The sequence below is a fragment of the Brienomyrus brachyistius genome, chromosome 3, assembly GCF_023856365.1.
Source record: "Brienomyrus brachyistius isolate T26 chromosome 3, BBRACH_0.4, whole genome shotgun sequence".
In the NCBI taxonomy this organism is placed as follows: Eukaryota; Metazoa; Chordata; class Actinopteri; order Osteoglossiformes; family Mormyridae; genus Brienomyrus; species Brienomyrus brachyistius.
The window spans coordinates 34,612,625-34,630,717 of record NC_064535.1 but is presented as its reverse complement, the minus strand read 5'-3'; the positions used below and the strand labels follow the sequence as shown (position 1 = coordinate 34,630,717).

At 48.3% G+C, this 18,093-nt stretch overlaps 2 protein-coding genes across 3 annotated transcripts in view; one reads left to right on the top strand and one right to left on the bottom strand.

Moving 5' to 3' along the window:
• LOC125739098 (thymidine phosphorylase) overlaps nucleotides 1-2,293 on the bottom strand; it is a 20,971-nt gene extending 18,678 nt beyond the window's left edge. Inside the window, exon 1 of the mRNA XM_049008849.1 lies at nucleotides 1,981-2,293. The gene's annotated coding sequence lies outside the window, so the exon portion shown is untranslated. The remainder of the gene's footprint in view (nucleotides 1-1,980) is intronic.
• LOC125739096 (C-Jun-amino-terminal kinase-interacting protein 2-like) overlaps nucleotides 1-18,093 on the top strand; it is a 26,321-nt gene extending 8,228 nt beyond the window's left edge. Inside the window, exons 2-13 of one of the 2 annotated variants that reach the window (XM_049008842.1) lie at nucleotides 591-696; nucleotides 5,529-5,780; nucleotides 5,891-5,969; nucleotides 6,401-6,493; nucleotides 6,721-9,036; nucleotides 11,591-11,666; nucleotides 12,190-12,362; nucleotides 12,474-12,583; nucleotides 13,321-13,443; nucleotides 13,532-13,602; nucleotides 13,848-13,946; nucleotides 14,315-18,093. In XM_049008842.1, coding sequence (XP_048864799.1) covers nucleotides 591-696; nucleotides 5,529-5,780; nucleotides 5,891-5,969; nucleotides 6,401-6,493; nucleotides 6,721-9,036; nucleotides 11,591-11,666; nucleotides 12,190-12,362; nucleotides 12,474-12,583; nucleotides 13,321-13,443; nucleotides 13,532-13,602; nucleotides 13,848-13,946; nucleotides 14,315-14,387 — 3,571 coding nt within the window. In that variant the 3' untranslated portion in view covers nucleotides 14,388-18,093. Of the gene's footprint in view, nucleotides 1-590; nucleotides 697-5,528; nucleotides 5,781-5,890; nucleotides 5,970-6,400; nucleotides 6,596-6,720; nucleotides 9,037-11,590; nucleotides 11,667-12,189; nucleotides 12,363-12,473; nucleotides 12,584-13,320; nucleotides 13,444-13,531; nucleotides 13,603-13,847; nucleotides 13,947-14,314 lie in introns of both variants that reach the window. The other variant, XM_049008841.1, reaches the window with a different exon arrangement.

Below are 18,093 nucleotides of genomic sequence, written 5' to 3'. Positions count from 1 at the left end.
CGTTAGATAGAGTTTGGGGCCTCTTAGACAAATTTGGTTCCTCTTATATGTTGATTTGAATCGCATGTTTCCCTCGTACTGTTTTCTGAGGTGTAGTGGGATCTTCGGGTGTCTCTCATGAAACTGATATAAATAAATGCCATCTGGGGGGTTTTTCGATGCCTTTGATCGAATGCCATGTGCTCTGAGTTGACGCCGACAGCTGAAGCTCCAACCCTGTCAGTGGGCAGCTACAGCGCATTTAGCTCAGAGTCACGTCATCGCCAGTCGCTGTGATCGTAGATTGAGCCTCGTCTGAATGCAGACATAGAAAAAGATCCCAGCTGTCATGCTGTGATGTGCACACCGCAATTTCCCACGATGCCTCTAAACGAAATGGGATAACGGGGAACTTCTGGAAAGTGGAATGCCCTCGAGACCCGGCGTACCGCCGATTTCAAACCCGCTCTGCCTGTCGGACGAGGCTTCTATATGAGCCCCCGGAAATGTGGTCTGTTGTCTGCGTGGATGTGCTGTGTCCGGAGGCCTTCTGCCGGCTGGTGGCTCAGACTAATGTTCCTGAATCTCCTTTCTTGCCCTTCCCATGTCAGGTCAGCCCAGGACATCAGTCTGGAGGAGTTTGATGACGAGGACCTTTCGGAGATCACAGATGACTGCGGCATCGGGCTGAACTATGACTCTGACCCCTATGAGAAGGTGAGGCACCTCCATTAATAACATCATGCTTCTCCTGGGCTGTTTACTTGGTGTCGGGTAACACTTTGCATACCACTGATGAGATGAAGAATTGGGTCCTGAGAAAATCGGTTTCGCGGTCAGTTTTTGAAATTGGCTGTTGGTATCAGCCAGAAATGTTGTTATCGGTGCATCACTAGAAAGGAAAAAGAATAAAAACCAACGGCAAGTGCTGGGGGGAGCAAGGGGTGGGGCTTCACCAATAGCACTCCACCCACCGGGCTTCACCAATAGCACTCCGCCCACCGGGCTTCACCAATAGCACTCCGCCCACCGGGCTTCACCACCGGCACTCCGCCCACCGGGCTTCACCAATAGCACTCCGCCCACCGGGCTTCACCACCGGCACTCCGCCCACCGGGCTTCACCACCCGCACTCCGCCCACCGGGCTTCACCACCCGCACTCCGCCCACCGGGCTTCACCAACGGCACTCCGCCCACCGGGCTTCACCACCGGCACTCCGCCCACCGGGCTTCACCACCCGCACGCCGCCCACCGGGCTTCACCACCCGCACGCCGCCCACCGGGCTTCACCATCGGCACTCCGCCCACCGGGCTTCACCAACGGCACTCCGCCCACCGGGCTTCACCACCCGCATAGTGAAACACAAAGAAAAATGCAGAGCGAAGGGTTATGAAAACAACACAGATGCAATGAACAAATGACTCGAAAAAAGCAAAACGAAGCAAGAATAAAAGAACCATCATGAAAATATGTGTATTAAAACGACTTGGCAAGAAAAAATCCCTCAGTGTATCAGTTTTGCCTGTAATATATATAAATGTTCTTTTTTTAAAGTACACAGTGCTGAGCAATGTGGCCACAATTCGACATACATTTAACTTTTGGACAACCTAGTCATTAAAAACTAAAATAATGCTTTTATATTTCAAATTTTCCAGCCATCGATTTCTTTCCCTTTCCATGTCTGTTCTAGTACATATTTACGCAGTTAGTGTTTATTCTAAGAGGTTTTTTTCCTGATTTTTTTTTCATCTTACTTGATATTGTTATGTTCAGCAGAGATGCACTTTTTACATTTTCCAGTAGGAAAAATTGATGTAAATGAATAAATCCATAACTCATTCTAACTTTCCGACCTGACTTTTAACAAGTATTTTAGAGAAATTTTAATAATATTGATATATATCGAATGTCGATATAGTTAACTAAAATATCGCGATATCACCCAGCCCTAGTCTTCTGTTGTTTGAGACCTATCATTTCGACAACCAGTCTTACCTGCAACTTTTGAGAAGAATGTCTGACAAAGGCATGAAAGAGCTTCTAGATCCAGGCACAACTTTGCTTGTCCTCTGCCAGTCCACGGTAGCCGATTAGCCAATTAGACATCCGATAGGTGCTTATGTAAGGCACACTTGTCTGGTCCAGGCATTAACACAATGCAATGAATGCTGGCAGAGTGACCGTGTGACGTAGCATTGATTTGTTTAACATGAGTTCATCCGTATTCCACTGGATCTTCTGGTTCATGGTATTGCTCCTGTTAATAGAATCAGCAAACTGACCTCAAGCTGAAGATGAAGTAGATTAGCTCATGATAAAATGAAGCCTTAAATGAGCAGGCCTCCACTTTATGTTCCTTAGAGCAGAGAGGTTGGACCACCTGGTGGTGAAGCAGGACAGGCTCTGGTCTGTTGGGGTGAGGTCAGCTGCCTCATGGACCTACGTCAGCGAATCAGTTGGCAGCTCGTTCTCACTGCACTGCACCACTTCCTGGACTGTTAACATGGCCTCTGCTGGTCGCCCAAACACAGGAGAACCCATGGGTTTGACCAGCTGATCTTGCCAGAAGACCATTCTGGTTCAGGAAGGCGCTTTGCAGTCTCTGTGTAGAAGTTGAGTGGCGTAAACGGCGGAGCCTGGACTACGGCGAGCGGCATCGTACTGCAGAATCTTACATAACCAGGGCTCCCAGTTAGCTTCCCTCCCACTCAGGGACAGGAGACCTACAGAGTGGATTATACACCATCTCCAAGCTCTGCCTGAAGATGCCTCTTACACGTTCATTGTAATGGATTTTGAAAACCTACAATCAGAACAAAAAATAAAAACACGTTCAAAGAATAAAACCAGAATCCTCTTAACGGAACCAGCTGCACCCTAAGCCGGTTCCCCGGATCTGTTCGTTATCCTCGCCTACCAAAGGCACATCTGTGTGCTTGGCGACTCCACAGAACCCGGCTGGTCTTTTTACAGCATCTCTCTGATGTAGTTGCTCAGCAAACTGGAGTCACTTTCAGGGTTAGAGGGACACAGAAAGGCAGATGTGATGGCAGGGCAGAGTAACCCATCCCCAGAGACAGTAAAGTTAATCTCTTATTTGATCTGTTTGGGTTTTTCATCATTCTGAAGCCTTTGAGATTGAAGACTAGTGACCCATGGTGCTCATGTCAGAACAGGATATGAGAAGGTGAGATCATAACTTAGCAAGTATGGATCTGAGTCAAGAACCTTTACAGATGGGTTACTTCGTCACCGGCGATTTGCTGACAGCCTGTGGTGATGCCTGTCTCCGTGACAGAGTGACGTATCGGGCCACAGCCTGAGAATAACCTCAGTGGGTGTCTCCTTTCGCTCCTCGTCAATATGAGCACAGGGTCTGCTCCGCCTCACCGCTGTGTCGTGTTGCCGCGGTTATGGCAGCAGGGTGGGACTCCCCTAGAGGTGCGGCTGATGGGCCAGAGGAGCAGGAAACCAGCAGTGATTCGGAGGGACACATGTGATATTGGCCAAACTGAGCTATTTTTGGCGGTGACCGAAAGGTGGGTTGAATCCAGGAGTCGGCAGCTTACCTCTGCTGCCTATTTAGCAGGAGAAGGTCACCAGTCACCTAACAATGGCGAGAGTGAAGTTGCACCCTCCTGCGTCCCTCCTGTTTCCTGGTTCAATGCATTACAAAAGGGGTGGTGTCTGGGTTTGGATTATGTGCCTGTGATTGGACGGTCGCTGGTTGAAATTCCACGGTTGTCAGAGTGATTTCACCGTTAGGCACTTGAGTAAAACACTTAATCTCCAATTGCTGCTGGAACTGACTGACCCCAAATGTATGTCACTTTTAAACCATGTGCTAAATATATGTAAATGTAACTACTAAAGGGTAGATTGGTGATTAATGTCATGCTAACCTAATGTGTTACAGCATTGGTCACAGAAAGCGGGAATGGTATAACGTACCTGTGACAGGGTCAGGTGTGGGTAACGAGGCTGTTTTTGGGGGGTCCACCGCAGAGCGTGAAGCCTTACTCCTGATGGGGAGGGCATAGCAGGATGGCTACCTGTAAGGACACTTGACATACAGTAGGCCACAGGACGAGTCGTACCACCCTGCTCTCACGCCGGCCTCGTCAGCGTTGCTGAATCACCGATGACATTTGAGCCGGCACATCAGACCCGAGCCTGCATCGCTTAGCTGCACTGCGGAAAGCTCTCCTTACGTTCATTATTTCACTGCCCTCATGGGGCTCTCACGCCGCCCTGTGCGAGCGTCTTTCCCATCCCGTTTCAGGCTCTGATATGTACTCTACACCAACAAGCCTGCCCTTCTGCTTTTCAAGTGACCCAAGGGGGTGCCACTTCACCCACCAGCACCCACCTGGATGATGCGACAACAGCCATTCTGCATCAGTACACTCACCACACAGTAGCTAAGACGGCGAAGGAGCAGGAGAGAATTCAACAGTTAGATACAGGGGGATCATTGCACTGGGGTATTGGGACCCACACTGACCACAGGATGGGCTTCCCCTGTTGGCCACAGTGTCCCCATCACTGCACTGGGGTATTGGGACCCACATTGACCACAGGATGGGCTTCCCCTGTTGGCCACAGTGTCCCCATCACTGCACTGGGGTATTGGGACCCACACTGACCACAGGATGGGCTTCCCCTGGTGGCCACAGTGTCCCCATCATTGCACTGGGGTATTGGGACCCACACTGACCACAGGATGGGCTTCCCCTGTTGGCCACAGTGTCCCCATCACTGCACTGGGGTATTGGGACCCACATTGACCACAGGATGGGCTTCCCCTGTTGGCCACAGTGTCCCCATCACTGCACTGGGGTATTGGGACCCACACTGACCACAGGATGGGCTTCCCCTGTTGGCCACAGTGTCCCCATCACTGCACTGGGGTATTGGGACCCACACTGACCACAGGATGGGCTTCCCCTGGTGGCCACAGTGTCCCCATCATTGCACTGGGGTATTGGGACCCACACTGACCACAGGATGGGCTTCCCCTGTTGGCACACCAACACCTCTTCTGGCAGCACCCAGCTTTCCTAGTTGGTCTACCATCCAATTACTGGCTAAAAACCTCATCAAGGGATCCTGAGACTCTTCAGGGGGGATGCATTTGTGTGAAGAGCAGCTCTCTATGCTGCTTCTGAAATGAGAATTCAGTCTGCAGGCTTCTCTTGCATTTATTGACAATTGGAGACAAATTAAATTCCCTTTGTCTGTGAACATACTTAGTCAATGAACCTGATTCTGATACCAAAGAGGAAAGACCTGGAGCCTGGCGAGGTAGCTACACTCCGAATAGTAATATGTTGATTGTGCTGCATTTGTAGACTTGCAGAGCAGTGTCTATGCTGCAGAACTCGTGAAGCTCACATGGATGAAATGGAGGAATGCAGTGATGTTCAGAGGGTCTATGGGTGTGGATGTGCATACTGGTGATGATGACTGGACATCTCTCTTTTTCTGCTGTGTGTCCCTCTCAGTCTCCTTCTCACCGTCTTCCTCTGTCATATCTCCTGCAGGACTGTCTGATTCTGGAGAAGAATAGCCTTTCCCATCCAATCTGCTCATTCCAGGACGACTTTCAAGAATTTGAAATGATTGACGACGATGACGATGATGATGAAGGAAATGACGAGGATGAGGATGACGAAGAGGAGGAGGACCTTGAGGCTCCTCCCTCTCCTTCGGCCTCCACGCCAGGTTCTCCCACTGCAGGCATGCTGCAGAAGAGCCGACCCACCACCCTGAACCTGTTCTCTACTGTCACTCAGGTGTGTATTCCTCTTTGTCTGCTGGTGCCCATGTGCCTCCCACCCGAGCCGGAGAGCTGGCTCATTCAGTACGTGCTGCCAGTGATGCTGACTCCACGGTCTCTCCTCAGGATTCCTTGAATAACAACTGCGGTGTCTCTCCACGCAAGGCGAGCTGGCAGGATTCTCTGGGCAGGCCTGCCTCGCACGGTGAGTAGCAAGCATGCTGGTCAAAAACAAATTACTGCAGATCTGCTCTACGTTTTATGCCTACGGCAGATGTCTTAACTTACACAGCTTGTATATGCTTTGACATTGGGATAAAAATAGCTGCCTTTGGTCTACTTTTAGTCTCCTTTTAATCCAGGTTTATTGTATTGGTCTATCTTAGTTTTTCAGTATGAAGTTTGCATTGCATCATCTTCTTGATGCTGTATGCTGAAGATGACTCTAATAAATCCTTTTAGCCTCTGCCCTAGGTGCCATCTTAGTTTCAGAATGATGGATCTCATGCCACTCTGTCACATGGGGGGGGGGGGGTAATCTTTCTAGTGCAGTTAATTGAATGAGTGTGTTTGTGATGTTTTGCTTTGGTTTGCGAAGTGCCTCAACGAGACGTGGTCTTCCTCTAATTATCGTAGGATGTTTGTCCCCAAATCATTCATGCCACGAGGACGGCACCCACGTCAAGGGCCAGTGTGCAGCCGTGCCTGGTGTGGGGTCCCAAAGCAAAGGTACACCCCCAAATCAGTGTGCGGGAACTGGGCATGCACGGTCGCCCCTCAAGCCCCTCCTGTACGACTTTGAGGGCAACAGACAGGAAAGGCCAGAATACGGTAAAATAACACCTGACCCGCCCATGGAAGATCACAACATGAACATTTTGGCATCTGCGCCATCTCCACTGTATTCATCTATCATAACAGCCCGATGTCCCCTAAACACTGTCTTTCTCCAACAGGGTCATTTGGTCAACATAAAATGTCCAGCGGCTCCGATGCTGAAGAGGAGGTCGGCCCTGATGCTGTCTGCCTAGACCCAGATGTCTTGCCTCTTGATGACCTGTCTCAGTGCTCTGATGTTGGAGCTGAGCAGGACCTGAGCAGTGACTGCGCCGAAAGGTCACCAGGTCACTCTAGACAGGCTAATGTCACGTACACGGTCACCAGTGAATTAGCCATGGACCCCGATCTAGAAAACGACATCACTTTAGACGTCACCAGCAGGTGCCTCTCCTCCACTGCGTTGGCTTACAGCCAGGCTGGAACTCCCCTGTCTGATGAGGAGCTTGACAAAGATTTTGAGGTAGACTTTACAAACAAAGTAGGCTATGATGGCTATAAAGAGACAGAAGCTTCATCCTACGTAGAATTCCCTCCTATTGAGCCTTGTGAACCAGCATATTTCTCCAGTTATGACTCTTCCTCCATCCCATCTGATGGAGACCTGGGAGTAGTCCCATATGAACAGGGTCTGGACCCTCAAAGCCACCCATCCACTGGCTCCAGTCACACCAACTCCCCATCGTCAGACCCGGGCATTGCTGACATGAATAGCAATGGCTGCAAAATATATACTCCTTCGGGCCACAACAGCGATAACCTCAGCTCCCCGGGATCAGAGTCAGATGTTGATGGTGAGCTGGAGGTCGCTTTCCATTATGGGGGACCTCTGGTCAACCATATGATCTCCTCCATCTCTGAGACAGAGTTGGACCTGACCAGCGAGAGCAGCAGTGGTCGCTCGTCGCATCTTACTAACTCCATCGAGGAGGCCAGTTCTCTAACTTCTGACCAGGACCTGGAGGCAGAGCTGGAGCACGAAGGTGGACTTGTGGGTATAAAGGCATCCCTTCTCCTGGGGCAGCCTGAAGCTATCAAAGAAGCCTCTCCAAGCTCTGAATCAGAGAACATGAGAAATCTTGTTGAGGACCAGCTGCTGATGGGCGTGGAAGGTGCTGATGATGTGCATGCCATTCAGGCAGACAAAATGGAACCAGCTGCAGACCAGAGCGAGAATAGTCCCTCCAGGCAGCTGGTCCTGGAAATTGAGCCAGATTGCTGCTTAGATAGCATCAAGAGGTCCTTCTACCTACCTGTAGCGTCCAAACTTATGCCTGCTGTAGATGACAGTGAGTGTGACTCTGAATCCGAGTCAGAGGCTGACATTAGCGAGAATTCGGATTCCCCCTGGCTCCTCAGTAACCTTGTCAACAAAATGATTTCTGAGGGTTCCTCCCCTATCAGTTGCCCAGAGGAGTGCTTCACAAGTTCTGCCTCCATCTCTGACGGATCTCCTGCGACAGGCCTGGAGACAAATGCTTTTAATGAGCATTTAGAAAGTCTGGAACAAGAAATGAAATCAATTGGTGACAAGCTCGTAAAGAGCTCTATGGAAACAAAGAAAAGCCCAAGTTTACACATAGGGATGGATATAGAGGAGCACCTTGCAGAAGATAACAAGGAGGTAGCCTCTGAATACAATGTAAGCCCAGTGAGAAGCTACAGTTCGGGAGTGTCTCTGTATCTGAGTAACCCGGCTAATGACACAATCACCCCCATCTTCATGGATCACATCAACAGGACATCTAGTCAAGGATCAGAAATGGTGGAATCAGACCAGTTTCCTCCAAAGGCCTCTGTAGCTGTTCCAAGTTCTGTGAAAAATCTGAAGGAAGCAGAATCATGTTCCAAAAGTGAGCAAGTGGAGACAAAAGAGGTTACAACCTTGTTTCTGAGCACGTGTGTGGATGGCCTGTGTGATGGGCAGCAGAGAGAGCAGGAGGACACAGGCTCACTCTTGACAGAGTTTAAGGACATTCTGTCTTTGGACATCTCCACTGCTCAGACTAACCATTGCTTCAGCCTGACCTACTCCACTGCGAAAGATGACGACTCCCTGCAGGAGTCACTCCAGTGCTCCCCATATGGCCAGGCCTACCTGAACAGCCTCCGCCCTGTCAGCAAGAGCGAGGGGGAGGCTCCGTCACCAATGGATGCTCCAAGAACAAGGCTGCTGGACGATTCGCTGGCCTATGACACAATGAAGTACACGCTTGTGGTTGACGAGAAAGCCACACTGGAGTTGGTGAGCCTGCGGAGATGCACGTCCGTCTTGAGTGATGACTCCGACCTCTCCACACTCTGTGAGGACGACTGCCCCATCAGTGGAGATCCAGAGCTCTGTGGCACCCCTGAGGACACCTCCCCAGAGGAAGATCTGCCATTCTCCAAGAAGTTCCTCAATGTCTTCGTCAACAACACCTCACGGTCCAGCAGTAAGTATAGAAACCAACTAAAAAAGAACAATTTCCTTAAACCTTGCTTAAATATTCCAATCACACTGACTCTCGGCACTTTGCTTTACGTCACCCGAGTTTTCAGACCTGCTGACAGACCACGTTATCTTCTGGTAAACCCAGGCTTTAATTGCCTGTCACTTTGACTTGTAGTCTCTATCACGAGCTATGCAGTAGGAAAAACACATACCCGCAAAAGATGAGGACATTTAATCTGAATGTATTGTTATATACAGAACCTATGCTTCAGTGCAGGTAATGCATTAACATTCATTGAGTGGTAGATTTAATCATATCAATGTATAGGAAAAAAACTTAAAACACTGTGTTCTGCTTAGTCAGATGATTGATACCATGAGATCACAGACACAGCAGTGCAGTCAGAATAATAAGAATGGCTCTGAACTCTGATACCTCTTATTAGAGCTTCAACACAGACATTTCTGCACTAAGTTGATGTAGTTCAGATTCTGTCTTTATTAATTTTGTTTAATAAATGTGCCGCGATGAGACACTATACATAATCCTCTTGGCATTTGCATAGGAACAGTTACACGCAGGCCAAGATACTGGCATAGCTTAGCTCAGGACTTTAGCTGTTTTTTCAACTGTGCACTGCATATGGTGTACTGCATACTGTAACCAGGATACACTGCATGCTGCGGACTGCATATTGTAGCCAGTATATACTGTATTCTGCGTGCTGCATGTGGCGTGCATATTGTAGCCAGTGTATACTATATACTACGTACTGCATATGGTGTAATGCATACTGTAACCAGTATATATTGTATGTTGTGCACCATATACAGCGTACTGCATATTATAACTAGTATATGCTGTATACTCCGTACTGTATATGGCGTACTAAATACTGTAACCAGTATATACTGTATACTGCATACTGTAACCAGGATACACTGTATGCTGTGTACCACATACTGTAACCAGGATACACTGTATGCTGTGTACCACATACTGTTACCAGCATACACTGTATGCTGTGTACTGCATATGGCACACTTCATATTGTACGGTGCACTGTTAGTCAGTGAGTAAGAATTTTGCGGCATTCTCCGCTTCTACATGACCTCCCCGCGAGTCTTGTAGATCCATAGTGATCATTCCCAACAGACAAGGTATTGGAAAATGATCAAATTCTACAAAAACGTATTACAAATAAAATAATTTAGAATAATAACTAAACGGTTAGCTTTCCTAAAGTGTCACATCTGTTAAGCCCTGTGTGTATTGAAAAGACAGGTACATTGAGATGTATAGTCATTTGCAAGAGTAAATAGAATTACAAATCAATTAGAGCAAAAGCTATACATACAAAGATCGCAAAAGAGAAGCACTAATCTGTATCTTTACAATTACTTTATTGTAAAATTAATTGATTGTAGCTGTAGGTAAATATAACTTTTAAGGAACAAAAATTCATGCTGAGAAACATTTTTATACCATTGGGGTTACATTAATGTTGTTTGTACCTTAGAGGACAAAACTGTACCATAGCTGTATCCTTTATTCTGACGGTGTATTTTAATAAATAAATTATAAATTCATCCATCCATTTTCCAAACCGCTTATCCTACTGGGTCGCGGGGGATCCGGAGCCTATCCTGGAAGCAATGGGCATGAGGCAGGGAACAACCCAGGATGGGGGGGCCAGCACATCACAGGGCACACTCACACACCATACACTCCTATGGGCAATTTTGCAAGTCCAATTATCCTCAGCAAGTATTTGGACTGTGGGGGGAAACCGGAGTACCTTGAGGAAACCCCATGACAACATGGGGAGAACATGCAAACTCTGCGCACATGTGACCCAGGCGGAGACTCAAACTCAGGTCCCAGAGGTGCGAGGCAACAGTGCTAACCACTGCACCACCATGTCGCCCCAAATTATAAATCATAAGTAGGTTATACAGTAACACATAATTAGGCCGAGATAAATGAATTAAAATGACATTAGCATTCACTTCATATTCTTGCAGGCTGTGATTGGAGGGCAGTATTTGGGGTTAAATCCAAGCACACATGTCCCATCTATCATGTCCCTGACAGCTAAATAATGTGTGCCTCGCATATAGGAAATGCGACATGGAAATGGTAGCAGCTAACATTAGCTAGCTTGCTGATCCATGTAGAACTACTAACTCATTTGATCCAAGTAGTCTGGCGTTGGTTTGTTGTACTTTGCCCTCCTTTTAAAAGATTGCCGCATTGCATTGTGGGATGCAGTGGGCATGGTAGACTGGTCTTGTGCATATGATATTCTCATCAGTATGACGTCTGCCTTTCTTTGACGTACTGCAAATGTCATATTTTTCACATACTGCACACGACATATTACTTTTAGGTCTAAATATGTATATACTAGTATTATAGTATGAGGCTTCAAAAACAGCCCATGTTTACGTTTGAGCTTTGTAAACCTGCTTCCCAAAACAATGGCAAGACAAGAAGATGAGGTATGGGAATGTTCTGTCTGCTGGCCAACTGGATGCTGTCCCTTACTGCACAGGTACCGAGTCCTTTGCCGTCTTCTCCTGTACCATCAACGGAAAGGAAAGGGAGCAGACACACCGGGCTGTCTTCAGGTGAGTCTCCACCCAGCTCATCTGAATCTCAGTTTGTACGACTTTTAGGAAACAAACAGCCAAACGCGCAGGAGTGCAAATAAGTTGGCATTGAGTGACGACGCCTCAGATTGTGATTTACTTGCTCTGTCATCATCAGAATTTAGCTGAAATGGGTCTGGATGTCCCAGCACTTATGAGCGTGATGCAACAATTACAATAAAATGAATCATGGGTGGCCTGCTTTCGTGCCTTCAGGCATGAGGAATGATTGGATTGCTGTGAAGGTCCTGATAGGAGCCGTGACGGACTTTGAAGCTGGTCTGATCTCATTATTCCAGCTCTGCTCTGAGTGGGCTCTGTATCCTCATGCTGAGGAGGGATGTGGTATGGCACAGGGCAGTGTCTCTTAGGGATGTTTAGCTTGAGTTTAAGGCCAGGCCACCGGTGAAGGAAGGACAAGCTAACCCTCCAGAGCGTTGTGTCACGTGCTGGCACCCACACAGAGCTGTACCCCTTTGAGGACACACCATACCCCCCTCAGGTTCATCCCCAGGCATGCGGACGAACTGGAGCTGGACATAGACGATCCCTTGTTTGTGGAGGAAGAGGAGGATGACCACTGGTACAGGGGCTACAACATGCGTACAGGCGAGAGGGGGGTCTTCCCTGCCTACTACGCCCATCAGGTCGTGGGCCACGTGAGGGAGGCGCTGGGTAAGACCTTTTAAAGAAGCAGGTCCTTCAGCCCTTTTCTGAAGGACAAAGCGAGATGAGTGTAAACGTGCCTGTTTGTAGCAGCGTGGCCGGCTAACTCTGGCTTCTTAGGGCTGAAGAGGAACACGGCCTGGGTAGAGAGCTTCTGCGTACAGTTCCTTGGATCAGTGGAGGTGCCCTATCACCAAGGCAACGGGATTCTGTGCGCAGCCATGCAGAAGGTACAGCAACCGCCCCCTCCGCTCAAAAACGCACCTCCCTTCTGTGGGACTGGCTTTGCGTCAGAGTATCACAGCGACGGCAGCAATCAGCCCATCTGCTCCCGGAATGTGAAAGCGTGACGGGACGATGGTGTCATGTGACACGCTCTCCCCCACACGCTAGGGGTTATAGCTGGTTCCTCAGTCCCATCGGCACATGAAGGACACAGACATAGACTTGTTTATTTTAGGTTAAATGTCTGGTGAAGCTTTGCATTAACTGCACCTTCATAATGCATTCATAGAGCATTTAAATGAAGTATCCCTTAACATGTCTCAAAAGATTGCATTTATAATACTTTGAATGAGAAAGATACGACCGCTTTAATATGCATTCATAACAAACATGCAACTGCACTATTTCCTGTTAATGTGCACTATATGGAGAAAACTTTTAGGACACCAGCCTGTCCAGCATCTCTCTCTAAATAAAAGGGTATTAATATGAAGCTGACTGAGCCTTAGCTGTTATAGCAGCCTGTACTCTTCTGGGAAGGCTTTCCCTTAGGTGCTGGAACATGCTGGTAGAATGTAAGGTACTTACATGCTGCTTATGAACATTCTATGAATGTATCATGGGGGTGTGGTTAAGGTAAAGTATCACCAAATGTGGCGCCTTGGGTTCATCCAGCATAGTTTACATCGGCTGAGCTACTAAACACAAGCAAGTTCTGTTGTGCCCCCCTGACCCGGTGTAGATTGCCACCACGCGCTGGCGGACAGTGCACCTCCGGCCCCCCGCGCTCTGCGAGCTGGAGGTCAGCCTGCAGGGCATTAAGCTGGTGATGAGTCTGGAGGACGACTACGGCCTGCTGGACGAGGTGAGCTGCCGGCAGCTGCCACACGCCCCCGCTGCACACACTCGGACCCGCGGGCGCCCACGCCTCACACGTCTGCCTGTCTGTGCAGTTTGACAGGTGCAGTCACTCCTTCCAAATGAAGAACATCTCCTTTTGTGGCTGCCACCCCAAGAACAACTGGTATGTCTGTGTCTGTAAGGTCACTTTCAGGCTGGCATCGGGCGGCCCTGCTTCTGATTCCGATTAGGAATTGGCACGCCGACGCCGAAATCGAACGTGGACGATGTTTCATTCAGGCTTGATTGTGTAGCATTTTGCTAATAACGTTTCCAGGGAGCATGTGTAAATTGTAACTACTGGAAGTGCTTTGGATAAAATCATCAGATGTGCGAGCTCTGCTTTTTCTCTGCGTCTTCCTCCGCCAGCTACTTTGGCTTCATCACAAAGCACCCCGTGCTGAAGCGCTTTGCCTGCCACGTCTTCGTGTCCCAGGAGTCCATGCGGAAGGTGGCCGAGACCGTAGGGTAGGTTTCCCTTTGCATCTCACCGGCCTCTCCCCCCCCAACTCTCCGAGCGTCTTGCTTCGTTTGGATGCACTAATAACACGCCCGTCTTTCCTCAGTTAATTATAGCCGGCGGCCATTGGGGCTTCAGTTATTTCGGGAAACCCTTTTTAATTTCCCGCACAAATCAAGATCATTCAGCCCTTCGGTGCCAAGTAATGTAGAGTAATGTAGAGTAATGTAGAGTAATGAAGGTTAATACTAAAGGTCGGCGAGGAGAAGAGCGACTGAAGGCTCCTCGCTCTGCCTTGGGGGCCCGGGGGAGCAGAAAGGTTTTTCTCAGCTCCTCCTGGTTACCTTCAGTAAAAACTTGCTGGCTCTCGTTTCAGACGAGCCTTCCAGGAGTACTCCCAGGAACACCTGCAGTACGCTTGTCCCACAGAAGATATCTACCTGGAGTAGGGGATACCCACATTTCAGCCTGCTCACCAATTATGTATGTTCCTCATATGTTCCACAAGGGGGCACTCAGTGCCCATTCTCTGATGTAAAATATCTTTTTCTCAGAGCAGAAGCGCAGAAGTCCTAAATGACGAGCACAGCTTTGGGGAAAATTTTTGTTTGTTTTTTTCTACTATACAGTATTTGACACTGAGCAGCCAAGAAATGCGTTTCGGAAAAGAAATCTCATTTTCTCCTATGTGAAAAAGTACAAAGAATGCCTGACGTCCATGCATGACTTCAGCCGTAATGCATACACACAGGATAGACATACACACACAGTAAATGCTGTCATTGTTATCAACATACTCTGTTGTATAGATTCTGGGGTTGGGATGAGCCGTGTGTAAATATAAATTAGGTAAATGTCAAAGAAATGTGGGTTTTATTTCTACTGAAACAGAATTTTGTTGAGCTAGAGAGTTTATGCAGCAGAAATGCACTCAGCTGCAGTTACGCCACAAAACCTGGAAAGTCAAAAGTTGCATATAAGAACTTAGTGTAAATAAATGTATAAAGAGAGCAGAATTAGACGAGTCCTTAAATAATGAAAGCAGTGAACGTCCCAGACTCACACACAGTTGTTAAGGTATTTTCATCTTGCGAATTCCGCGGGGAGTACAGGCCTGGGTGTGAACGGGCCATCAGTCAGAGTCTGGCCGCTGTACGCCGGCTGCCACACAAGGGCCCAGAAACCGCAACGGTGTCAGTGTGAGCAGCAGCAGTGAGGCGGTGCTGCCAGAAGAGGGCGCTTCTCCAGCTGACTCCACTGGAGCAGAAGGAGGCTGCTGAAGTCCTGAATGCTTCCGGAAGCAGAGCGGGCTGCAGAGCGTATTTTATACTTAAAAAATGTTATTTAGCAAATATGTACAGCTGAGTATTTTACTGGAGCGATTCAGCTTAGCTTCTTGCCCTGATTATAAGCCCGACCCTTAGTCACGTTGGCGTCCATACTATTGAGCTATTACACTGTAGCGGGTGCAGGCAGGACTGTCACTGGTATGCCTGAAACATTGACTTTTTAAAACAATTCTCTAAGAATAATATAAGCAGGAAGAATTGGTTTTGCTAGTCTGGCTCTGCATTGATGGGGGTGTGGCGGCTTGGCTCCTGCTCACAGACACAGGGCTTTCTCTGACCCCAAAGATCAGATCGCCTTTTTTCCTGTGGATTGTTGCCGGGGATTCTGGGATATCAGCTTTTGATAGCTGTTTCTTTGCGTGGGAGATGAGACAGAACCCTTCTGAAGCTGCGACTTGCTGTTCTGTTACCGCATTGCCACCTGTAACCGTGAGGTGACTTACTGCCCAAATCCATACTTCAGTCAAGCAAAAGAATAAAAGCTAAAGAAAGGCGACAATAGGGGCGCAGAGGTCAGCACTGTTGGTCGCACACCTCTGGGACCAGGGTTTGAGTTCCTGCCCAGGTTCCATCTGCGTGGAGTTTGCATGTGCCGTCCAAAAACATGCTTAGTTGGAGTTATCAAATCGCCCATAGGTGTGCTTGTGTGAGCGAATGGTATGTGAGGGACTCTGGGTTGTTCCTGGGTTGTTCCCTGCCTTGTACCTGTAGCCTCCATGATAGGTTCCAGACCCCCGTGACCCAGAATAGGACTAGTGGGTACAGACAATAGATGGTGGGGAGGGGTCAGTGCAATGGCTTAGAGACAAGTATGGCTGAAGGAGCATGTTGTCAGGAAGAAGACAGTGAAAACAAAACTGCATGTTATGTACTTCTTAAGGATGCTGTTTTGGTTAATGGAGTTTTCCAAATTAAATACGTACTGCAGAATTCCTGGTCCTGGAAGCCATAATGACTGTTCAGCATTATCTATCATCTGCTGCTTCAGGAGGACTGGGCCTTAGCCGTGCTTGGGATGCTTACTGCAAACCTACCTGAGCGGAAAGCGGCCAGCGTCCTGAAAGCTTGTCGTCATGCCTTCTGCTCCAGCATTTAGATTCTATGGACACGTTTGAATTAAGAGTTCATTCAGGCATTTCGGTTATGTGCTTGTAGCTAGCCATGTCAAAATACGCTTGCGGACTTGTGATAAAGGTAAAAATGTGTGTACTGTTTTTAAAACATGGTGTACACTGGTTTTTCTGATATTGCTCGGTGTGTATATCTGAGGTCAGCGGAAGAAAATTAGGCGAGATTCACAGAGGGACTCTGCACCAAAACACATCATTCCAAGATAACCAAGTCACTTATTTTCATATGCCTATGGTACACCTTTAATATAAGACGATATGACAGCGATAACGTGCCTTTTAATTCTTTCTGGTGTTTTGTGGGTTTTCCCTAAAGAAAATTGGTTGGGGGCAAACTTGTCCTGTCACATTCTGTTGTGTCTTGCTTTTGATTGTTCTTCGTGGCCGTGCTCATCCTGCACCTCTTCCAGCGTCCTCTGCCTTCTGTCTAGCTGAGCAAATGCACAGATCCAGTCCCAGAGTGACCCTGTAAGGGAAAAAGACACCCAGACCGCAGAAGGAAGTTTCCTGTCAGTGTAGTAACATACACTTCACTCGATTTGTGATATTGCTAAATTAAAAAAATATATATTTAAGGTGAGGGTTAAAAATGTGCACTGTGGCAGACGAAATCATCGTCCACTATCCCGCTTAGTTCTGTTTGTTATAAAAATTGAAAAATGCATCAGCATCCATAGATGCGGGAACCGCCAGCAGCCTGCAGTTCTTTCTCCCCGTCTCCTTTTCATCCGTTTCACTTCTGCTTCATACTGGGATGCTGCCTGAATCCTGACCCAAGGATCGACAGCATTTAGATTCACTGGCTGCGTCTGCTGTCGGCTGGCTTAATGCTAAAGCTGTATAGAATATGCTGATTTGCACTGCAGAGGCGATTAACCTGCATTTAGCACCAAGCCGACAGGCTGCCAAGGTGGCTGCCTAATGCCGATAGGCCATCGGGGTGGCTTCCTCGTGCTGATAGGCCATCGGGGTGGCTGCCTCGTGCCGATAGGCCATCGGGGTGGCTGCCTCGTGCCAGCAGTCCTACGGGGAGGTTGCCTCATGTTGATAAGCCACCATAGGGGCTGCCTCGTGTTGACAGGCCACCATAGGGGCTGCTTCATGTTAACAGGCTGCCGGGGTGGCTGCCTTGTGCCAGTAGGCCGCAAGAGGGGCTTCCTCATGCCGACAGGCCTCCGGAGTGGCTGCCTTGTGCTAATCAGGCCGCAAGCCTCACCTCGCCCACTGTACCCCCTGTTTGATCTCCAGTAGACACTCCTGTAGCCATGAATGTCCTGACTTTAGCGTCTACGCAGCCTAGCAGATGACTCATGTATAGCTGTGTAGAAACAAACCTATTTAAAGCTGAACCTTTGTACAGATATCTTTCATATGATAGGAAGGCCTGTTGCATCCCGCTCTGGTATGTTATTCAGAAATGTGTCCTTTTGCTTTGTATCCCTGTGTATTTATTGCTCCTGCCATCATTTCAGTGCAAGAAAGGTCCCCAGAATGTTCCCACCTGAAATGGCTGGTCCTTGCTAACCCCTCTGCTCCTGGTAGATGCCACCAGCTCTCGCAGGTATAATCCCTAAGCGCGTGACTCTGGTCCTCGGCCGCAGACTCCTAACTGTATTGACCCAAAACATCAGTATGTGTCCAACTTGTATCTCTACAATAAAGACTTTCTGACTTTA